General features: G+C 40.1%; 1 protein-coding gene across 1 annotated transcript in view; it reads left to right on the forward strand.

Annotated features, from left to right (window-relative positions):
* The window catches only part of GLIS1 (GLIS family zinc finger 1), a 208,099-nt gene extending 183,009 nt beyond the window's left edge, over positions 1-25,090 (forward strand). Inside the window, exons 9-11 of the mRNA XM_075711221.1 lie at positions 14,095-14,279; positions 21,191-21,358; positions 24,942-25,090. Coding sequence (XP_075567336.1) covers positions 14,095-14,279; positions 21,191-21,358; positions 24,942-25,090 — 502 coding nt within the window. The remainder of the gene's footprint in view (positions 1-14,094; positions 14,280-21,190; positions 21,359-24,941) is intronic.
* The last annotated feature ends 238 nt before the right edge of the window (positions 25,091-25,328 follow it).

The following is a 25,328-nucleotide window of genomic DNA, read 5'->3' on the forward strand; positions in this document are numbered from 1 at the left end:
TAAGCATCAAACTTAAGAGTTTTTCTTCCCAGCACTTTGGACAGAGAAGGGACTCTGATTTTTCTTTACTGATGGGAACTTGGGATACAGAGAGATTAAGAGATTTTTTTTTTTCTTAAAAATATGTTGTGGTTCTTTAACAAATACAGCAATTGAATATAGAGTTTTCCTATCCTAGTCCAGTGACTGGCCCATCCCTTCTTTTATATAGGGAAAGGAAAGCCCAGAAAGTTTTTAATTGTGTGCTTTAAGCAAAGGGCAGGAGGCAGAGTGTATATGGCATGTAAGTGGCACAGTAAGGAAAACTATACCTGGAACAGTTGAAGAACAATCTGACTGAGGAAATTCAATTAGGAACTCAATTTTTTGCTTAATTGGGGAATGAATGCTGTAGCAAGCTTAGCTTCTATACCCTGTTCCTCCTTCAGCCATCTCTTCTGACCTATGCCAGGAGCAAGTGCCAGTGCCCCCTCCCAATGTACAATGCATATCTGCCCATCACAGGACTAGACTTACCCTGTCCCTGTCACATAAGATGCCTGTGCCCAGCCCTTCTCCTTCCCTGCCCTGCCTCCCACATTTCCTGTTGGCAGACTCATACCCGTGGCAGTCATGGCCGACAGGAGGCACTGGGCATGCTGATTTAGGCGGAAGTTATACCACATAGATATGAAGTTTTCTGTAGCAGAGAAGGCAGTGAGCACAAATAGGAAGTACGGAGACAGTCCAAAGTGAAGGGAATCCACAAGCTATTCTTTCCCTGCAGAATGGGAGTACTTGATCCTGGGGGAGTAGAATCCTTTCCTCTCACTGCTCCCCAATGTGCTGCTCAGCTGTTTCCTCTTTGAGTTGGTTCCTAGGGGAGTTAAGGCAAAAAATCCCAACCAAGATTGAAATAAAGTAAGGATATACTATGGGAAGAATTTAACGGGCTGTCAAAAAGGTGGATTTGTTTCTAAGGCACATCACATTCTGGTACTGTTAATAAGAAATGAAAGCAAAGACTTGACCAGAATGAGGGCAAGAGACAGTTTTGCAGTTTGAGGGGTCTGAAGCTCCCAGATGAATGCTCCTTACTGCCTCTGGTGTCTCCATTCCAGAGTACATCACTTCTCCTTCAGCAGAAATGCCATGCTGAGTGATCTGTTTCTCACTGAGCTCCTTCTACAGGCATTTTGATCATTTCCTTAGGCCAAAGTTTATGTCAGAATTGTCTCTGCTGTTTTCAGTTCTAGTGGAATAGGTATTCTTTCTCAGAGGAGACAAAAGTGCTGATTTATTATCTCAGTGCTTATATGCCTAAGTAATGTGAAATCTTTGCAGAAACACCATAGTTAATATCCTATGACAAAATGCAAGAGTGAGATGATAACAGATTTCTAACCATGAACCAAACATCAGGAAATGGAGAGTGGAATGTATTTTTGAATAGTCATTTTAAAACAGGGTATCTAGTTTCATGACATAATTACTTGGAATTTTTCAGCATCTCAAATACCATTTTCTAAACTCAAAATAATCTGCATCGGCATTGTCATACCCAGTCCAAGATCCTTTTGCTGTATTTAATTGTTTATGCTTACATTATTAATGACTGCTGAAATAAAGCCTATACATGACATTTTAATTGCAAGTACAGAAACTTAGTGTGAACTAATAGTCCTTGAATTTCATTTAGCACAGTTTTGTTTAAAGCATTCATCCATTTAACTGGGCAAAATCACTTAATAATCCAATGTTTGGAGCCACTGACATAGAACCGTTACACCTTTGCCAGTTCATAGCAGTATGCCATTACTCATATAAAATATATATGGTTTACAATAGGAAAGAAACACCTAACACTACCTTTCTTCATATTAACTGCTCCAGCTTTCTGGCACACACATAATGTTTTGCCTCATTTGTCAGCTGTCTCAGCATTCATGTTTAAGTAAATGCGAAGAATTTCTATACTGTGAATCAGTACGATGACAAGACTGGATTGCATAGTTTAAGTCTGTGGAATGAACCAAATGATTACTATCAAGAAACCTAATTACTGAGTCATCAAATGTGCAAGATGCCAAAAACTACATGAGGCGGAGTACAAATAGTCTACTCAAGTTTGACATAAGATTCAGAATTTGATTTAAAGGCTTTTTCTTTTTTATTTAGAAAAGCTCTATGTTATACCATCCTTTGCCAAAGTCAATATCAAGTCCAGCAGTCAATTTTCCCAAATGGTTTGCTAAGACATTTAAATAGTTTGACAAAATTATCTAATTCACTTCAAAATGTTCTAGCAAAATCTGACTTCATTACCAAATGTATTTATACTGGCTTTATACAATATAGACAGTATTTTTTCAAATTCTGGTATGAAGTGTATGCTAGACCAAAAAATTTTACTTACACTGATATTAATTAAACTAAAAGTGTGTGACTGAGAAATATTTTGGCATACAGAAAGTGGGCTTGTCATGATCCAGGTTTAAATATTTTTTTTTTCAGGTAGCAAAGGTTTATTTTAGCATTTCTTGTAGCATATGCCATGTATAGTGTCTAACTTGGTTTCATTTTGCCTATTGCAAAAATAGTCTATTTTGATTTGTAGCAGAATGAAGACGGAAAGCTAGCTTTTAGTATTAACTCTTAGGTGGATGTTGCACTTGGCTTGCTTTCTACTATTTTTTTAGCTGTTATTATCTAAGTCATCTAAAAATGTACTTAGTTTAATTTGTAAACTATCTCTGTAAATTCCAGTTGAAAATATTTAGTGTGATAAATTACCAGCTTAAATGAAACTGATATGACTAAAGTTAAGTGAGTTTGAGTGGTGGCACCGAGTTAGGGATTTGCAACAATTTAGCTTAATGACCTAACAAGGTCACTTTGTAGGATCTGAACATGGTCCCTCTATATGTGACTGTGAGGCCCTCTGTCACTTGTGTCGCCCATAACAAACAGCACTGATGTTCTCAAAAGAAGCTGGGGGTACTGACAAATAACAACTGTACTGGGAAGGTGATGTGTCTCCGAGGGAAAGGAAAGTGAAACTATTTTTTTATATTCCTGTGGTAGTTTAGATCATTTCTGCTCTGTAAACACAACAGTAAATGACGAACTAGTGGGATTAAGACATCTGTGATGTCCATAGGTGATGATTAATGAGAACTCTGAATCCAGTCTTATGAGCCTTTAATATAAAGGATTAAGTAATCAAGGTTAGAGGAAGGAGCTTACACAACTCTCTTTTGCCTGGGCTTCTCACCAGCCAACTGCAACCAGTTCAAACCATGTTCCAGACACCCCTGAAGAGCCACTTACCCATACAAAATCACAAGAAATAGGACTTAAAAACAGTCAAGTGAAAAGAGACATTTTAATCAGGCCGCTTAAACATCAGATTTTTTGTTTGCTTGCTTCTTAGCACCTGTTAATTCAAATACCACAGAAATACTTAAATGTAAAGAGATGTCTGTTAAAAATCTGGTCCTTCATTTCTCTTTACATAAAGTAACACAACATATGCTGACCCTCCCTTCTTGCTCAGCCAGGGAACACCAGATTTGAGATTCCTGATATTTTAAAGGTTGAAAACAAATATACAGGATAAAATCTTGTGTGTTAGATTTTTATTTGTACTAACACCATGTTATACTTTGGCAGCAAGAGGCTGTAAGCCAGCTCCTCCCCACGTTTCAGCCCTGTTACGCACATTGCCAGGACCCTGTCAGGTGCCTCCATTTCAAAGAAGAATCTGGCCCAGCCCCCCTATCTGCGCTCGGGGAGCTGTGGGGGTGGGAGAAGGCACCCTCCAACATCCCCGCATCTCTGCTCTGTGGGATTGGGTTTGGATTCAGCTTTACTGGTAGATGATGATGGCATACGAAGGGTTTGCCCATCAGATGGGACCAGACTCACATTGTTTCATTGTTGTTTGCAAGCAGCTAGTTTTCTGGAACATGACTATTTCTGGGATAAGACTTAAGAAATAGCCCCAAAAGCAGTAAAAGAAATGGGGGAGATTCTTTTCAGTAGGTTGTGCTATCTCCTTAACTTCCAGAATCCATGGCCAGATAGAAAAATACAATTGTGAACCTAATTCTCATTACGTTCAGTGACAATTAGGTGTCTAACTACTTATGTGTAAATTTTATTAATCTTTAAGTTTGTGAGCACACATAAATAAATTGACTAGGTACTGGCATGTTGCTAGAATCTTTGTAGGAAACAAACTTTTACTCTCTAGAAGTACTCTGCAGAACTAAATACCTACACAGTTTTTATAACAGTTTGTAGGACCAAGGAGATACATCATTCATTGTGGATTCCACCGGAAAATACTCTTCATTTATAATAGAATACACAAGTCAGTGTTTTAGTCTTTCTTTCAAAAGCACTAAAACCAATAACACGAAACAGATATCTCTGACAGCTGAAAACATTTTCAGTGGAGGAACCCAAGAACCCATCATCATTTATCTCAGTGTTATGGATCTCAGCACGCAAAAGGGGCATCGGTACATCTGTCCAAAGAAAGAACAATGTACAGGTGCGGAGCTGAGGTTCATGTAACAAAGAAAATCAGTAATTAAAAGCATCTGGTTTCAAATCCCAAGTCATTTATCTCATTGTAGAAAATGTGATCAGAATTCATTTATAATCATATCCAGATAGGCTTCTACAGTTTTTTCCCCCCTTAAAGCAAAATTAGCATTAGCATAGGCTTAGTTCAACAATACACGGTTAAGAATAACGTTGTGCTTGATCACGGGGTAAAATATTGTTTGGCCATCAGCAGAAATAGGTGGGCATGTATTTCATTTGTGTTTCTAAAAGGGTTGGATTGACATTCATTAGAGAGCCTTCATCAATGCATCTCAAAGTAAGTGCTATGTTGCCTGCCCAGAAGAGACACTGTAAGCAAAACTATCTTAGAGTAAGAAATCAGAGTTACGGGAGAAGGTGGGAGGTTAAAGGAGTTGGTCAGAGTAACTCAGGAACCATTTAAGATGGATTCAACCGCAGCTCTTCTGCGTAGTATTAATGATTTTAGCCATTACGGGTTTTATCTATAGTGAAATTTATGCTTAACATCTGTAAAGCTGATTTTTTTCTTTTTTTTTGTCTTGCTTTTTAAGTGAAACTTAACTGTAGTTACATATATGCCAAAAAATAATTTATCATGGTATAACAAATGATTAAGTTATCTTATCATCTCCCACTATTTGGTATAGTGCCTTTTAGACTGTAAAATTGAAGAAAGCAGGCATCAGCTACCTGTACAGAATCTACCTGCACCTGGAAGCATCTTGCTGCATACTTGCCAGAGAATAATGACCTTAAATGACTAAAATAAGATAGACCCGTCAAGCATGCAGTACATGCTGGATAATACTGAGTAGACAATATCTGTGTTTGATTGCATGTCTTTGTAATTGACTTCCTGGCAATCACTTGAACCTAAGGCAGTGCTCTTTATTTAAATATGTTTTGATATTTCTTTGACCACATTAATAAGGATTTTTTTTACTTTTGAAATATATTTTCCTGCTAGATTGTTAGCAAGAATAAGTGCTCAAATTTTGCTTACGTGTAGCAGCTTGTACTGTAGGGATTCATCAGCTTCATTTCAAAGGAGATTACTGAAAAAACCCTTATAAATAAATATTAGATTTTAGTCTTCTCGATTGGCACAGTTCCCATAATGATCATTATAATTAAATGCTGTGCAGAAATTGCACATACCAGGTCAGAACAATTGTAGAGATATTCATTTAACATAGAAAAAACCTGTTTGTGTATATTTGTGAGTTTGCATAGGTAATGAAATGCATTACAAAATACTGAGTTATGTCTTATGCCCAGCTGAGACTTGCGTGTGTATTTATTAGAAAAGATTGTGAGTATTTCAGTAAGTCACTCTGTACCTGAAGAGAAGGTCCACACAGAAAGCCTTTGAGTGTACCAGGAAAGGACTCCTTTGGCTCCTGGGTAATTTTGAACCTGAAGCTGTTTTCATATCACTGTTGATTGGCATTATTAAAAATATTCTAAAGCAATTAAGTGACCTAAGACGCTTCAGTCACATTAAAGATCCCATGGGCAGTGTTCTCCATAATGTTTATGAAGCCCCTCTTACTCCTCATAGCTAACTAGCTCCTGCACTCATTGTACAGGCACTTGTTAACACTGCTCAGAGTGTGGGTGAGTGAAGATGCAGAACTGGATTAAAGTAATCCAAGGCGTTATTCTCAATCAAAATAATAGTCTCTTGTATTTATCTAGAAGCAAGGAAAAGGCTGACATTGCCTCAGTCCTACTTTAAAGACGTTAGACACGGAGGTGTGTCACACACTGCATTAGTAGCAGAGCCAGGAATGGAGCCTGAGTCTCTTCACAGGAGACAGCTACTCAAGCTGACCACATGCACAGCGAAAAAAGAGAAAAACAGAAAGACAGTATCTTATCTTGCAGTCATGGAGCAGAGACTGAGGCCTTGTAAGAAGGGCAGTGTGTCACAGCCCAGTAAGTTGTTTGCTCATTGTTTGTAGAAAAGGGTAGTAAAATGCATGATGCCCAGCCAGGTGATTGGCAATGAAGGATTTATTATATATCAGGGAGAGGGGGGGAAAGAGGAGAAAGGAAGAAAGAGGGAGAGAAGGAAAAGATTCCTTGCATTCCAGAAACGTAGCCAGGGGCACCTGGCAGTGATTAGTGCAAAGGTTCACCAAACTTCAGATAGAGTCCATCTTAAAAAAAAAAGTAAAAAAAAAAATGAACGGTATAACTGTTTCCTGAGCATGTGCTGACAGAAATTCCCGTAGGGCAAGACCCAGAACAGAAACACGTGGCAAGAGATTGGGCGCTATCCAGAGACCAGATTAGCAGAGCTTTACACATCATTTTTAATATTATGGGAAGAGATGAAAATCAGTGTTAACTTTTTTTTCCATTAAAAAAAAATAATCTCCTGGTCCTGGAACTGAATTGGACTTTCTCACAATATAAGTAACTATAATGCTTGGAGGAGAGATTTTATGAATGAAATGGTTGGCATGCTGGATTTTATGGTAGAACCTGGTTTCATGGAAAAATCTCAGTTTCTGTAACTAGCTGCAATACTATACAAGTCAGTTAAGATAAAACCTGGAGCTTCTTTGCTTTGTGCTTCTCACTCTGGTGCTTTATTATATACTTTTCTTCATATTAATATGAGTTAAACATAATTCTCAAAGTCAAGATTGTTTGATATGGTGATATGCTATGCATGAGAACTGTATTACAGAATGGTCTTATAACCTAAAATATACAAAAAATTATTTGAGATAAAGGACAGATGTTTTTCAGTCTGGATGTGATCCTGCTTCCACTGAACTCAATGGGATAGGGGTTGAGGTTCTTTGTCTAGCTGAGGAATCTGCCAATCAAGCCATCACATCATAAAAAGAAAAAAAAAACAAAACAACCAGACAATTTTCATATTGGAAACATCCCTATCTTAGATATTTCTATTTTGCAGTTACATTTCATTCCCATTTATTATTCAAGAATCTTAGTTTGAATTTATTTTCACTATTTTTCAATTTTCAATCCCATTCAATATTTACTAATTAAGTATACAGTGTGTAGGTTTTGGCAGTCAAGAGATGATTAGCTAGATCACGAAAAAGCTCATCTTAAAACAGCTCAAAATCTGGCTTTACAGTTCCTTACTCTGTGTAAATTTGTCCACAAAGACTGGCTAAAGCAAAGTATAAAACCATTTCTTACTCACACTAAGTACTGTGGATGAATGTAGAAAACATACATCTTAACATCTTGACAGAAAGCTCAGAAAAATCAATGTCAATATGTATTTTTTTTTGGTTCTTTATATTGCAATAATATTGGAACAAGACATTTGGTGTGCATGGTGGAAATACACAAATTCTTATACACCACTGCCTACTTCAGGAGGCTGAAAGTGGAGGCAGGATAAATAATTCTAAAGCAAGGTAATAGTACTTGTAGCCTATTAGATGTCTTTTCTATAGATCACTGCTAGCTCACGGCATACCTAGATAATTCCCTCACACAGGCCTTACTTACAACTTAATATGAACTTTCACCATCCAAAATGTATTGTTAAAACATGTGCACAAGAAAATGTATGTAAAAGTCTTATGGGGATTTCTATTTGAGATTCCTAAAGGTATGCACTTTATAAAATGAGAGAGAAAACAGATCAGTATCTTGTATGTTTTCACTTTTAATTTGCTTTTTAAAAAAATCCTTCTGTTAAGATCCAGGTGTCTGAGCATTCCCATTGATGTGAGTGACAAATGCTTTGCAGTAGATGTGAGGAATTGGCTTGTTATCTACATCTAACACTTGGCTTAATGACTCTTCATGGGTAGTATCCCATCTGACTTCAAGAGCTTCCCTTAGGAAGGGCTGTGAAACCAAGTATTTTAAGACAATGTTTAGCATGGTACAGAAATGCGTGCAGTATCGTAGGCAAGGTATGTTAGTTAGTTAGGATCAGTTCTTCCAATAGGTGTGTGGATGAAGGTATCAAGATTTTCCCAATTAGTCCTTTTACTTAATTGTCTACTGCTGCATCCTCAGGAGAGGAATGCATTAGCTTTGCAATTCCACCTGAAAGCACAGGTCCCTCAAGACTAGTATTATGTCTTCAGCGCCGTCCTACACATGGTGCTTCAAAGGGAACTTGAAAAAAACCACAATACCTGGTCAATCATACGAAGTTGTGTGATGAGTGAAGAGAGAGGAGAATTCCTCTCTGACTCCTTGGGTGATCAGTTTACATCCTGAAGCACAAGATTTGATTACCCCTAGCTTAGCATGGAAGTGTTGGTTTTGGCCATTAAATTATCCAGTCCCTTTTTAAAAAAACTAGGCATTTTGTTTAATTCTGTGACTTCCTGTGGCTATGAATGCCACAGGCCAGGGCACGCTGTGTGAGCAAAATGTTCCTTTTGTTTTAAGCCGACCTGCTTCTCTCTGTGGTGCATGCCCTGTTGCTTCCATATCTTGGACAGAGTGGAGAGGAGGCTGGCTCCTCCGCTGCACCCTTGTAATCTGAAAAACTGCATTTTAAATCCTCTTCTTTCAGTGGCATGCTTCTCATTTTGTCAGTTTTACTCTGTAAGAAAACCCTGTCTTACTGTTGTAGTAAATCTTCAGCTGTTTTGACTCCTCTGCTAACTTAATTAATCAAAACTGAATACAGCTTTTCTGGTTTCACCACTATGTAACGTATGGTCATTAATAAGTAGATTCTTACTGCATCCAACTGTATAGTTCCCTTTCTGTTATTCTCGCTGCTCAAGGAAGTTGCACATTATTCCTACAACGCTGCTGTTCCCAAAAGATACTGTAAGTTCAAAACCAGCCAACATGTGCAGGGAACATAGACTCTTTTGGTGCATACCTCTCTATGAGAGGTATTGAGAAGCTCCTACTGTTATGAGGTCTGAAGTCACCAAAATGAATCTTGAAGTGAAAAAGCTTTCCTACTTGCATCATATATTACATACAGCAAGGGTTTTAGCAATAGCAGTTCCACTGGTAGGCAACTGGTATTCTGGATTCACAGAGGGCTTGCTAGTAACTTTGTTAGTGTCCGTAGCAGATAATGGGTAGGAATAAGGTAAATGCATGGTTAACAGGTTACCTTTTACATAAGGGACAAGGGGTTTCTGATAATGGAGTAGTAAAAGCCTTGCAGCGAGTTACTAAGTGTTTTACTGTCAAGCATCCTTGTAAGACTATAGCGACAGTCAGACTACATCAGCAGTGCAAGCGATCTGTAAGAACTTCTTAGCTTTGTCACAAGGTTAGGGAGACAGCAGAAAGATTTATGCTACCAAACAGAAATACTCTGTATAGCCAGTAGCCCTCAAATGTAATGCATTAAGGATAAGGGATAAGGATTTTTTTAACATGTGTGTGAGAATATTTATTTATATATCTCTCTATATAGCTATATATAGGCACAGATATATATTAAAAGGCCCCAAAAGACCTGCAAATTTACTGAATTATACAAGTTACAATTAAAGTAAAATATATGGTATGTATTTATTATTAATATCCAAACCAAAGCAAACTGTGGTTGTAGTACAGTGTTAACAGGAAATGTCCAGGCTATTAGTTATTGAAACATATATGCCTGAGCTACTGCCTGGGAATTTTTAATGTATCCAGCCGAGTTCCTGGTGTAAGTAGTTTAGTGTTTCTTCTTCCACACAGAAGGCATCTCCTTTTAAGCTTTCCTGTTGCTAATGCATTATCTATTTAATTTGTATCAGGAATGATTCCTTCTCTCTTTTAACAACTTGAGTATCACAGCAACCTAATTAGTAGGCAAATATTCAGGAGAGAATTAAAAACACGGCACTGGGAACTGGACAGTTAGATGAAAAAAAAACGTGCCAGAGCACATTCGCACATGCATACACACACACAAAATAGTATTTTAGGGAGCAGCTCAAGCTGTAGGCATTGTGATGAATATTTTAAGGAGACAAATCCCCATGGTGGCCACTTGCACTAATATAGCTCTTTCCTACCTAAAAACTGTGCCTTAACTTATGGGAAGCATGTTAAATTCCCTGTTTGGGAGAGGCTGAGCAGAACGTGGTAGATTTTATGGTGACCTGCTCAGCTGCATGAAACTCTCTCTTCATGCAGAGGAGGCAGCGATGGTCAAGCGTTAGACGGAGCTGTCAGGGTTTCAGCTCAAGTTCCTGCGCTACAGTAAGTTACCAGGATACTGGCTGCCCGCGGACAGCTATGTTTGCTGAGCTCCAGCACCGTGACAGCAGTGCCGAGTGGGAGCAGCGAGCTGGCAGCTCTGCGCGGCCGATCAGCTCACCCAGCCGGAGCAGAGCGCCGCACACCTCCGCACCCGCCTGCCTCGCGTGGGGAATCTCACCTGCTCTTACCGGTCCTTTCGAAGGCTTTGAGGCACAAATGCTGTCACAACTGTTGAGCTCGCACACAGGAAAAACAGGAATGCGAAAGAGTGCGAAAGGGGAGAAGCGCTGCTTTAAAAATAACAATAAAAACTGTTAAATTCTTCTCACATGGTTAAGATTTAAATAGCCTCTGGGAGTCGTTAAACTGGGTAGGGAAGCTGGGATTTTCAGTATTCCCACAGCTGGACACCTTAAATGTACCATTTTTGTTTGACATGCAACATGTTTGCATAGAATTTAAAAATGCGATTACTCGACCATCCTAACAAAGCACTCGACGCAGGGCAGCCCGGCAGGCCTCTACGGGGTGCTGCATTTCCCAGCAGTAGCCAGGACAAGGCATTTCAAGAGAAGGCAGAGGAAACCCAACACAGGCAGTTGCAGAGTACTCGCTCACCAGAAGTATTTTCTTCCCTCATTCAGAGTGGTTTCTGGCTCATCCAGGCCTTGGAGTTTTTAGTACATCTTTTGTTTCTCTTTAAAATGTGTGTGTGGTCATTATCCATATAAATGTCACTATCATGCTCTCTTTTAGCTATTATCTTTCCAATGAAAGCAACTGCAATCTTTTTAATCTCCTTCCAGATAGAAGCATTTCCAGGCTTCTAATAGCGTTTCTGGCATGTCGAGGACAATGTTTCCATGTGTGCCATTTGAAGGGGCTGGTGACCATTTTGTAATTTGTGGTTGTGCTTCGCTGGCACTCCCTTGCAGCCTGGGAAGAGACCGAAGCAAAGGCTTTTCGGCAGCTCCCAGCAGATAATGTCAGCCCCATCTTCATGCAGTAGTTCGCCACAGACACGCATTTGAGAGCATTTGCAGAAGATACGACTTGTAGCTGGGCTGCACGACAGCTCATTTCTGTTAAACTATTTCTCTACTGAGACCTTTGAGGAAAAACTACAGCCACACGGGAGCTGACCTTGGCGTTCAGCTGCTTCTTAGCAAATAAACTCGGTATTTTCCCCCGAGCATCTGCTTGTCAGCAGTTCAGATTCCAGAGAGCATTTTCTGTCTCTGACCTGAAGAGGGCAGAGGGGGCCCCGGCACTCCCCGCGTCCCTTTTTAGCACCTCTGCAGCCCCAGGCCTTTACCCTCGGGTAGGGCAAGGGCCATCCCAGCTCAGCTGCTGAGCCCTTTTTAATAGGCACTTGAAGCACAGGTTAAGATTTTTTTTTTTTCTTTGCATGTTGGCTCTTAAAATTCGACTTTAGTCCTCTTTATTTTACATATCTGATCATCGCTTATTGGGGGTAGCGTTACCTTTCTCACAAAAAAAATTATTTTCCAGTTCTTACATATTCATACATGAAGGCTGGAAAATATCCTTGCCTTCACCCATTTAACAATACTGGTTTATTTCTTCAGTTTAGTTGGGGGATATTAAGAGTCTCTGTGGTTTGTATTATATGCCTTATTTTCCTGCTTTGGGAGATGGAGTTATTTCAGCATAGGATGAGCTTTGACTGGTGGATTTATTTAAGCCCCTTTTAATAGACTGTCACTGTGACAGCTTTTGGCAGTGTTCCTCTGCCTCTCATGTTAAATTTGATGAAGCTGTTGTCGCCGTTAATTCACAGTTCATCTATATTTACCTCTTGAACATTCCCATGTAGTGCTTAGTCCTAAGTCAAGCATAGCCTCGCTCCCCAAGTTTAATCCTAACTGCTGCAAGCGGCAGTCATGCACACTGGTGAGGAACTGCTATTGCACATCATGGTTTCTGGTGTTTGAACGGCTTGTGCAGTGGTAGAGGAAGACACCGGTGATAGATTTGGTTTTTTAGTTGATTCTTTTTATGCCTGCAATGGTTTGTGCTCGCTATTTTTTTTCCAGCTAGGTGACATGTATTGTAATCTGCAGGGGTATTTTTATTTCTATGCCTCAGGACCTGTAGCTGTGAAGTTTCAGCAGGGTGGCTCTCAAATGGATAGGTGGTTTTTCTGCCATCTGAAGGTTCTAGTGCTGCTCAAAGAGCTGCTTCTTATGTTTAGCAAAAGCTCCAGAGGCAGCAGAGAGTATATGGCGCACATGTGCTCCCTGCAGCCCGCACATTTGACCGTGTAACACTGGGCTGTGGAGCAAAAGGCTGTTTGTCACAGCTACCGTAGGAGGGTAAGGGATCCAGCTTCTGCCTATTTACTCATTTATAGGGTTACTTTAATGCAGCTCTGAAAGAGGCTTGTACGTGAATGGCCAGGTTTTTGGTCCCATCTTCTGCACCAAGCCATCTTTCTGGCTGTAAATGGCCAAAAGACAGTTCTCTGCCAAAGGGTTTGTCCCTTCTGGGCCAGCTGCTGTGCCACCCCTTGGTGGGATGGTCACGTTGTGGCAGGGAGGAAGCACTGAAGCTTCTCTGCTCCACTGGTGGCAGAGGAAGCCCGGCGACTTCATGGAAGCAGGTTAGTGAGGTTCTTCCTGAGCTGCTCTGGCTCCTTGTGGGAGTGTTGGGTCAGGATCGGTTCCCCGAGCGGGACTGCCCCAGCGCTCCTGTGCTGGCCCGAGTCCCAGACGTCTGGGGGGAATTTTCCATCTCTCAGGTACAACCACTTCTCAGTCTTACACTGAGCACTGCTGCCACAAGCAAACACTACTAAGGCTTTTTCTTTGAAAGGACAGTACCATCTGTTGCAGTTAAAGCTGTATTTCTAAGTCTGAAAAGTCCTACATGAGGAATAACTGAAACTAATGCTTTTCTTTGTCTTGGCCACAACTTGGGTATAAAGATTTACCCTGTTACAGCTACAAAGGCACTTAACTTGCATTTACTCACTCTAACTACATTTTCCACTTCTGTTTTCTGGACATGTATCTCAGCTCACAAAATTTTAAATTAAAACTGAGCTGTAAGTTGCTTACTGAGGAGTGGTGTCATTTTGATCCTGTCATTATGGCTAGTACAGAAAGTCAGTGTAAAGGAACAGAAATCCCTTTCTAACTCCCTTTCTTCCTAATGAAAACCTGAAAGCAGCACTGCATTGTTATCTATTTTTACAGTAGAATTTCTACCTGCAAAATAAACGTTTCTATAGTTTGGCCATTATGGAAATAGGGCCTTTAAAGTGTTTCATTTTCCCATATTGTGATGTGATATGTGAAGTTTTTCTGTATTTTCTTTTTCTAGGCTTGCTCCCAACATAATCTCTCCACTCGTCAGCCCCCTGAAAGCATTAGTTCCACCTTCCCTATTGCAGAAACACGGCTCTCCATCATCACACAGCCAGTCACCAAACGGGCAGCAATTTTCTGGAATATCAAATAAACCATACGCTCAATTTCAAAACCAGTCTGTACAGCAGGGATCTCAAGGTAACTCTTCCCTCTTTTTTTCTTTCCTTCCCCTCTCTGCCCTCCAAACTTTCCTAACTCCTAGTTGGGGAGAAAGAATTTATTCCAGTTTTTGCATTTTTGGCCAATACTGTCTTATTAAGGGACTGACAGCATTTCAGTGGGAACTCCCAATTTTTAAAGTGGCTTGATACACATACAGAGCAAAATTTTCAGACTAGTTCATGCTGTGATATGTTATCATAAGATAAGGAGAAAGCTATCACAACAGCAGATTTATTGCATTTATTCAGGTTTTTCAGTAGATGGCTACTAGCTATGCATCTCATCTGACTGGTCACCCCACCTTCCGTCAGCTTGGCGAGAGTGACCCCGCCAACGCAAGAGGCATCTAGTCCCAAAACACATGGCTGAGGCACACCTTGGCAATGTCCTGCTCAGTCCACTGACAGTGATGCACTAGACATGAACTTAGACAAAGAAAAAATATTTTGCTATGTATTACTTGGAAGTTTGGCATCTGTATTATTTTATATAATAATATGCAAAGGCACTCTGTACAACTGTAGAGTGCCGGTGTGATTTGAGGAGAGGAATGGGAGCCGCTAAGCAGCTGCCCCACTGCTTAATTTAAAACATTTTTTTTGTTCTGAATTACTCAGCCTTTTTAATTGGAGCTTATTTACCTATTCCAGAGTTCTGCTGTGGGAACTAGTTAATGTTTCTGCAATTTCTGAGGCATAAATTAGCAAGAGATACTATTATCACAGCTTCTTCCACTAACAGGAGCTTGCATATTTAAGAAATATACTATATAATCCAGATGGTATGCTGCTTAAGTGTGGTAAATATTCACAATAAGGAAGTGTGCAGGACATCTGTCTGGTTGCAAGTATAACCAAGCGTTTAAGTTTATACAGGCAGATAACCAGCTTTTTGAAACTCGTTTCACAGCTGTACTGTCATTTGTATAAGGTCATTTTTGGCTGGTGAAGTATCACATGTGATCAATTTACCAGTGGGCAAAATAGGAGGTTTGCTTTCTCTCCATACATGCTAAGGCTGCATCTGAAACACAGGAGCTGAACACAAACCCAGTGAGCAATTCACAGCTGTAATGGGGTTCGGTATCCCACCCGTTCCCTCTGCCCTTCATTCTCTGAGGAGTATTTTTACTCTTTGGTTGGACTGACTTAGTCTGAAAAGTTAAAGCGTATTATATTAAATGATTTGTGCTGAAGGAAAAACTAACTCAACCTGATGCTCAACAGATTATTCAATTTAAAAAGATTAACTCTGTAAGGGAAAAGTGGCAGATTTATGATAGCATATAATGATATATGATTATGTTACTATAATGAGCTAAATAACTACAAACCACAAGAGGAAAGTTTAGCAGCTCATTACTATGGCAGAAACAAATGCATAGACAGAATAAGTTTTGAACCACTTAAATAAATTGACTTTATTCCTTAAGAAAACCACATTTCCTTTTGAATGAATTGTTGCTTTCTAAGTGTTATGTCGTGTGGTTTTGAAAAAGCAATAATTTTCCACTTTGGCCATATGTTGAAGTATTATTATAAATTCATTATGGAAATGGTCGTTCAAAAATCAATTTTGATTAGCAGTCTTTGAAATCAATTGATCTGTAACCTGTACTTAGCTGTAGTTGCTCTATATCTTTTTTGCATCTCAGTTCATTAATAGTATGTTTTTCTAATGGAATCTGTAGTAATTTGTGAGTTTTGAATTTTTGCTGAAAAAAGGAACACTATGTAAGTCTAGCTGTAGAACTAGGCATCTGTATAGAAGCATATAAACATTGTGGATCTGGAATTTCTAGAAGACGGCAAGTTTCGTCAAGCTGGTAGCAGAAATATTGATAATGAAAGAATAAGCTGACATTATTTATATGTTTAAACCTAGCTGTAGTAAGATCACATGGAAATTATTACATGCTGAAAGAATTTGGCAGGCAATGGAATCCTGTAGTTATTTATACCTGACATGATTTCTTGTCAGAAATTTTATGGAATTTGAAAAGCTGAGATTTATTTGCACATACATGTAAATGACATGACATAACAAGATGGCATTTAATAGCCATATTCCAATTATTTGCTCATTACGTCATTCATTTTAAAGCTGCTTGATGTTTCCTAGGCTGTGCCTTAGAGAAACAGAGGCAGCCAGTGCACTGTGTGAAGTGGCTAACTGCAGCTTTTCTGTCACAAATTATTTCAAAGCAAAATTTTAACTAAATGTTATGTTTGGAACTCAGCTTATTCCTTTATTAACTGTTACATTTCTACATCTACTGTACATAAAACATTTAATAGAGATCATTTGAACTGACAGGACATTTAGTAAATTCTTCACTTGAAAATTAACCTCAGAAAATTTTTTGATTTAAATCAAAACTGAAGGAAAACCTGAAATCCACGTGGAAAAAAAAATATTGGTGAAACACTTGTTGCCAAATTGGTACTACACTTTTGCTCTCCTAGAAGAAGCAGGGACGTTTGCACCAGACAAGACTTCTTGCTTACATCATATTTTAACCACTGAAGGGAGTCTTTTTTTAAGGACTTGCAAAAATGCCCATGTTTAGTTTACTCTAATCAACCTTCTGTGGTTGTTAATTGAACCATTGGTTATGGGATTTTAATCATATCTTAATTCCTAATGCTTTCTGTGTAAAGCATTTCAAAAAATCTGAAGGAACCGCAACTAAATGGCATGAACTAAAAGCACCTTTGTTTCATACTGCACATTTTAAAAATGTATAGATGCAGTAAAGCTCTGACTTGTACTGCACATGCAAATCAAATATTGTATTGCCTGCAAGCAACAAGTTTCATTTCCCGTGGTTGTGTAAAATGAATGAAACCTTACCTGGCAAGAGCACCAGTTGTTACAAAAGTCCTTGTGGTTGCTTTAACTCACATGGCCCTTCCATCTCTTGTCTAATGACTTTGGGTTTTGGGAACACTTAGCATTTAAACAAGCTGGCAATTTTCCCTTTTTAATAGTGTAAATGTGCGTGAGGCTCACATCCTCTAGAACAGACTGACTGGCCTCTGAGCCATGCCAGGCTACTGAAGGCCATCAGCAAGAGCCAACCTACCTGGTACAAAAGAAACCCTCCAGTTGTGCCTGTGAAGCAGCAGGTGGGAGTATGGAAAGTATATAAAAAGCCATGAAAAAAATCTTACTGACATAGCAACTCACTGATCCTGCAGTCCTTCACCCTGGAGGTATGCAATTTCAGTCACTCCAAGACTCATTTCCACCTTCCAGGACTGACATTCAGCTGGCTACGTTTTCAAATACAGCTTTTAATACTGCAAGCACAATTCTTCCTACCCGAGCGTTGTTTCAGGCCCAGTCTAAGTGCAGGGAACATCACCAAATTCTTCTTATACATCCTGGTAGTTGAACTGCAGATCAGGTTCACCAGCTGCAACTGCACTTCTTCAGTGTTTCAGGTGTAAGGCCAGAGTCCTCCTGAATAAAAGGCTACCACTGTCACTCCCCATGAAACCTCCATGCAGGCATGTGAGGAGTTATTCTGAAGATGAGTCATGTAAACACACAGAAGAGAAATACAAGCGCTTGCTGACAGGCCTCCAACCAGGCGCTGCACTGTGGTGGAAGATCCCAGCAGAGGGGATAAAGCAGGCACTGTCTAACTCGGCAATCTTCTCGGTGCTCGTGTCTATGCAGAAGAGCTGTCTTGAGTCTCTGCCTCTTTCTCACGTTTTGCGATGGCAAAAGCTGTTGGGAGTCCCTGTCTTTCTCCTTCACCTTTCAGCCCCAAGGAAGCAGCTACCTGCCTTGCAGTCCACTCCTCCCATAGCCATGCCTGTGCCTTTTTCCACACGCATAGAATGCCTTCCATAAAGCCTCTGTCCCTGTCCTACAGGGTCCCACTGTCTCATCATTTCTGTGAAGCTAGTGAAAAAGGAAGTAAGCTTTCATTATACTGCTCAGGTCAGAAGGGTTAAAAGTCCCATTTTTAGTGTCATGGTTTGTTTTACCTGACCAGTGTTCTTGCTGCAACATTTCCCTTCCTCAGTCCATCTTTTTTCTTTGGTCTGCTACCTGCATTTATCACATCTGCAAGCACATTAGAACAGGAATGGCGTATTTCTCTGTATTTTCTTTGGGAAGCACTTAGCGGAAGTTTGGGCCTGGTGAATACAACAGTGCAGTAACACTAGTATTTTCCTACATCGTGTCTCTTCATTGGATAGTTCCAGTAACACTTTTTGTGCTGCCTTTTCAGATTATCGCACAGTGATGCTGAGGGATAGATACTGCAATCCAAAGGAGAATTTGATTGCTTATGGCAGTTCTTTTCCAGACCTCTAAGCCTGAGGCAGTTCTTTGCCTCAGGTATTTTTTCCTGAGCAGCTAGACAGTGTAACTTAAAACACTTCAAAAGAAACCTTTACCCATAGGTCTTGAGAAAACCCTGGATCCAACTAGTTCCAATCCAGTTCTGTCATGCTCGGCTGTTCCCTGATTTTCTAAGCCACTGTGCCAGCCCTGTAGATCATAAAGATATTTAATTGATTTAACAAAGGCAAGCCTGGGAGCATGACGAAAGGGCAGCAATTACAGAGACAGAGAAAATACATGTCATGCCTTCCCTAGAAGTGATGTGTATAGCAGACATTCTGGAAAAGGTTCAGTTTTTTTCTCTATCGACGCATGTAAGTGCTCTCTGCAACCAGTTATACCTCATCTGAAGCCAAGTGTCTCACTTTTTTTCACTGCTCATCTCAAAAGGATATATTTTTAGAAGGAGTTCATGTTTTGTAAACAGAAGAGTCAGGATAATCATCAAAAGCCAGTCAATAAAGCACTGTACCTAAAACCACATTAAAAGATGGCTTTGCTACCTCTCATAAGAGCTCTTTGGTTTTTTGAGCCAGACTCTCCAGGCAGTAAATAGAGGTGCTTGTCTATTTATTCTGAGGAAGGACATGCATCATTTAATACTCAGCTTTCCAAATTTCTGGGCCTTCTTCTACATAGCAGCAAATATGAACAGCTTTGGTACAGTGTGCATAGTGTCTTTATCTAATATAGTCATCCATTAGTACTTCACCAATCATCGATATCAACAATTTAGGTATTTTGTGGTGGAGGACCATAGGTTCTCAAGAAATGAATCATCTAATCCTTGCAGATTCTGCCAAAACACATATTAAACTGTGAAACTTCAGAGCAAATCTTTCACCACTTGATGAGTTCATTGCATTTCTACTCAAGAATTGCCTCACTTAGCCTTATTTATTACCACCTTAGAAAAACAGGACCAGAATGAACAGACAGACCCTGAGCTTTGCCTGATACTATCTACTTGGTCAAACTTTGGTAGTAAAGGGAAAGTGTAGAAAAAGACAGGAGGTCTTTCTTAACAGGAAAAAGCTTGTATACTGCATGATTTGTAAGGGACAAATTCCACCCTGTACAGCACCAGGCACTCTGGTGATAGGCACAGGTATTTCATTTCTAAACAAACAGACTGAATAGCTGCACAACTGGCCCAGCAAGTCATGTCTTCCACTGGTGAGTGGAGCTGCGCCGACTTCTGTCAGCTGAAGGTCCCAGTTGTGTCTGTGCTTGACTGAACTACCTGGAGCTTTTGCAGTAGTTCCTTAGGAAATGAGTAAGACTGAGGGAAGAAAGACAACAGCTCCGTATTTTTTCTGGCAATCAGAAGAGAAACCTGATGGCACATTCTACTAAACTTGAAGCCTGACTTAACCAACTTCAGTCGCATATAAGGGAAGGAGCATCATTTCAGAAGGGACTTTCAGAGAAGGTAGAAGAAGGGATAGTTAATATGAATGTGCAGTTAGTGTGCGATGCACCCGGAATCAGGAAGAGTTTATTGAGGCAGGAAGGAGGAAGAGAATTAAATCAGGCTGTGGTTGGTATAAATCTTGTGGCATGCTTTGAGGTCACCCTTATGGGAGCAAATGACATTTTCTTTTAGGATGTCGGCACAAACTCGTAAGTTGTAAAATTCCTTTCTCAGCAATTCATTTGTCCTTTACTGGTAAATATTTTTTCTTGTTGTGTACAACTCATTCACAACTTCTGCTGACAAAAACCAAACTGCTGGTCCACTGGTAATACGATACTTTAAAAAAAAAAGCAGGACATAAGACATGTAGGGTATGCAGGGGACAAAAGTCAAACATGCCCCAAAAGCAGAATGACCAAGCCAGCCAGAGACCATGCAGATTCATCTCAGCTCTTTCCAGAAGCAAGAAGAGCCTCTAGCTGAACTCAGTCTTCACCTGACGTACATCTGGCGTCAGTCCTGCACCTCTAGTCCAATTTTACTTGCAGACTGTGGCCTCCTGCGTTCAGTGGAAGGGGTTTCATTTGAAGTAAAAGCAGTCTGGGAAAGGAGAGGTTTAAGGTGCTCTTAAAGGTATTTCGAATAAATAGCGCTGTCTCCAGCAGCGCTGGATGGGAAAAGACTTTACTCAACTGAAAACAAAGCAGTGCTATTCATTTAAATATTGCATTATTGTATTTAAATTAAAAGTAATTCATTATAGACACATTCCCTTAAGAGCTGAGCATCCTGGACCTGATCCAGTGGAGTACTTACTACTTAGCTTTGAACACAAGTGGGCTGTTAACTGCGTTCAGCTGATCTATTGCTTGAAATGAAGCACATCTTTGAGATCTTTGCCTGATGGGGATCACAGTCCACAGCACCTTGTGGGACCGAGTCTGATGCAGCTTTTATGTTATTACGCCTTATAGAATAGCATGATCATTTTTCCATAGTTAAAACTGAGGAACTAAAAACCCCCACAACAGTAATGAAATACTGTGACAGAAATGGAGCTAGTACCATTGCAGTAGTGTTAAAATGTGTGTGCAATATCTGTTTTCAGGTTACCAAGGCAGCTTTCACTCAATACAAAACTGTTTCCACTACGGAGACTGCTACAGAACAATGGACCAGTCTGTCACCAGTGATGTGCTAACAGGGGAATCCCATTGCTTTAATCCTCTGAGACAGAATGGCTATCACATACTCAATGCACCTTTAGCTTCAACAGGTAATTTATTCCGCCTATAAAGAATTAACCGTATGATATTTTTAGCAGGAGGGGGAAAAAACCACATTTTTATAGTCAATATTATTACAAAAATATGTTTGCATAAAAAACTCAGTCACTGAAATTCATTTGCATCTATAAAAATCCCAGAAAGCAAATTTGTTTTCTTTAATCCTCCTGTATTTGACTGATAGACAAATTCTCCTTTTGTTCTGCTGGATGTCATAGGCAACACACATGAGACGCTTCTCACATTTATTGGGTGGTCTACTCATTGTACATCTCTTCAGGTGTGCTCAGGCAGGCTTCTATAACCAGATCAAAGTTAAGAAGATAGTTAACACAATCCTGAAGAAAATAGCAGCAGCAGGGACTTCCTGTCCATCTAAGAATAAAACGATGGCTTTGTTTTGCAATACGGACATTTACAAAATGTGAAGGCACTGCTTTGATAAATTCAGCTAAAAATATTAGGTAGTTTCTTTTTGTTCAGGAGTTCCTTTGTATATGTGCTGTTGCACGTTCGTGGCAATTGCATTTTTCCTGTTCAGCTACGTATTTGCATAATGTAAAATTTGCAGCAAGTTATTATAGCTAGATTACTGTACTACTTCAGTATTTCATTCATTTTTATAAAGCATTTTTTCCTACTTTTAAAACCACAATTAAGAATTGACAGAATTACTGAAATCAAACAAAATGTGAGTATTGTCAGAGCCATGAAACACTACCATTTACTGCAATCTTTACTTACGTATCTCCAAGAAATTTTTCTTCATGTCTGAATTCAGGAGGGCATCTTGGTTAAGGACGATACTGAAAACATATGTTTAAATGCTTTTTGAAACAGGGCCTGAGTCAGACCACAAAATTAGAGTTGACTTTCCTGTTTGTTTTGTATTAAAGGAGACTCTGTTCAGAAAGAGCGTGCAAGCATTTGTCTGGTGTTCCATACTAGAGAGTGTATGCATCAGTAATGAACACAAGGGAAAAGTTTAAGATGAAGTTTCAACTTCAACTTTGAATTCTTTTGTGTTATTCATAAGTTTGATGTTACTAAAACATAGTTTTTTCATGTTAACATCAAATTTCAACTTTAGATTGACAGCCTGCAATATTTAAAGAACAGACTAAATAAACTTTCCAAAAGAAATTGTAGGAGCAAAGAATAATACTATGGCAAGACACCAACTTCAACAACAGTTGATTTTTCTGTCTGGGGCTAAACTATTATGAAATGTTTCTGTGTAATATTTTTGTTTTTAGAGTGGTTTTTGAGGTATGCAAATACTTAAAAGGCTGAAACATAAATATATGTGAAATACATAAATCTTATCTCATCTTTTTGTGTGTAAAATAGAACCATTCAGGTTTGCAAGATTCATCAAGGCTAAGCATTAATTTTTTTCAGGCTTTTATAGCACCATTAATATTAAATGAGATCTCATCTCACAGGAATGCCAAATGTGACTGGCAAACAGCTGTTCCATGAATCACATTAACAGTCAATAAATTTTTATTTTCTGTTCAGGACTTTGGATAGTTTACTCTATCTGGAATCTAATAATGATTTCTGGGGTGTATGCTTATCTTGGGTTTTGTCCATCTGTGGTTGTGTGTCCACCCTGTATGCGGGCTCATCAAATAGAAATTAGCATAACATAAACACTCGCAAAACTTACCAAAATAGTGGTCACTCCACTTGGACCGACACAGCACAGGGCAGATAAACAGGCCAAGTTCGTCTTCCAGAGATTTTGGACATACACTGCCTGCCAGATTTCTGCAGGCAGCAGAATTTGACCTGTAAACTAACAGTAAATTAGTACATCATAGGAAAATGCAGAAATGTAAATAAGTAGAGAATTTGGTCTCAAATAATAAAAACATACCTAATAGTAAATTACCTATAATTAAGTTCTAAGGACTGAGCCGACGGTCCTTTCTGAAATCAGGACTGGCTGTGCGAGGCTACAGGATCTGTCATTACTGCTGGGGGTGCGGTGCCGCACAGCCTGGAGGCCTCAGTTAAGCCTGGTGCAGCGTTTGATTGAGCCGTATCTAGACAGCTTGCCTGCAGAGTTAGGCAGGTGGAAGAGATGAGAGAAAGGCTGAAGAGAAGCGTGAGCCTCATTTTCCACATGGGGGGCTGAGGCACAGGAAAATAGTCGTTTCCCAGTGGCTCCACAGAGCTCCTCCATCAAGCAGAGAATGGAGCCAGGTCCCAGTGCTTTAACCACGAGGATTAGCCATCCACACATCGACTTGCAGTTCACACGTATGTGACTTGTGAGAGATTTATTTTCTACATCAGGCACTTAGTTCACAGGCATGTTCTTAACTAGAAGAATCTTGTTCTGTGTGTTGCCTCAGCTGACTTAATGCTGCTGCTGCTGCTTATTAAAATTGTGGTAGGTGGGCTCTGTGGGCTGGGTGCAGGGGTCAGAACCTTGCACTGAAGCTCACAGACACTTTTCTAAAGACCCAACCCAAATCAGAACACAGTCAAAGGAGAAGACTTAGGAGGTTGCCCAGCCCCCAGGCAGACAGCAGGGCCATGGGGCAGACAGGAGGGACTGGTTGCTGTGAGGAGAAGTGCAGGCACAGGGACAGATGCGGGAAGGAGAAGGGCAAGGCAAGGGTGAACACAGCAGGGGTGAAGTAAGGAAAGATCTGGACTGCAGTAAAATGAATATGTGCACGTGAGCCTTGACTGACCAGTTGCAAAAGCAGGTTATAGTGGGGCATGATAGGAAATTTTCGTGTCCTTTGGGGTAGGCAATAGATCTTGTGTTTCAGGCTCCCTGGCGCTCCAGCTGGTGCTGCCACAGCACCTGGTAGCAGGCAAACCTGTTCCTTTCCACAGGGATGCACAGCTCAGGGAGGCCTGTAACAACAGTGGAAGTTTTGCGTTATAAAAGGAGAAGGACAGAGAAATTCTTCCCCACCTCTAGCAGCTTTCAGGTAGCCTGGCAAGCACCAGCCAGCTCAGCCAGGTGAGGAGACAGCAGCATGGTGGGCTTTGGTGGGCTGAGGACAATGTGGTGCACAGCTCCTTCCATAGGTCCTGTGAGCCTGACCTGACCCAGACATGCTTCTGCAGACCTCGCTTCTGCAGTATGTGGGGATCCAATAAATGTAGGATCCAGATTTCTTCTGGATCTTAAGAGCAGCTGGGAGACACATGGAACATTTTTCCTAAATGCCATTAAAAGGAAAAACACGCAAAACAAGAGGACTGCATCACTTTTAGTGCACACTTCTAGGATCCTTGCCCACTCATTGTTTTGACATCCTATTCAGATAATGACTGTAAAGTCCCAAGAGAGTCATACTCTGATACTTGCACTTCACTTGCAAATGAGTAGCTTTCCGCAGAAATGAATGGGAGCTTCATCTACTATGACACAAATGCCCATGGAGATTAGTTTGTGTATCTCCTGGGTAAAGCTTTGATGGTAAACCCTATTGTCTTTTCATTAACACTGTGCTGTACTGTACAATCCCAGGCCACAAACTATGCTTCCTTCCTTATATGTACTGTGGTACTAAATCATGTCCATACCACTTGTCATGCTTTCAGGCTATGATGCAATCTCTGAAGCACAGTGTGTATCTGAAGACATGGTCTCCAATGGAACTGATGAAAATGGATTCTTCCAAAACGGCGCCTTTGATCACTGCTTGAACCACATTCCTTCCATCTATACAGATACCCAAGAGCAGTGCTGACCTTCTTTCCTTTATTATACCTATAACTGTGTATGTAATAACAAAGGTGTTGTTCAAGTACTTTTATTTAGTCTGTATCCCTTTATGTGTGCTCATTTAAATAAACACCTCACATTTACCAAACCATTTTATACATTAATAGTCTGTGTAAGATAATATTGGAACCTGTTCCTTTGCTGTGGCACTTTGAAATTCATGCTTTAAGGGAATGAGGAGCATTTCAAGCAGCTTGTTTTGT

The sequence above is a fragment of the Pelecanus crispus genome, chromosome 5 (assembly GCF_030463565.1).
Source record: "Pelecanus crispus isolate bPelCri1 chromosome 5, bPelCri1.pri, whole genome shotgun sequence".
NCBI lineage: Eukaryota > Metazoa > Chordata > Aves > Pelecaniformes > Pelecanidae > Pelecanus > Pelecanus crispus.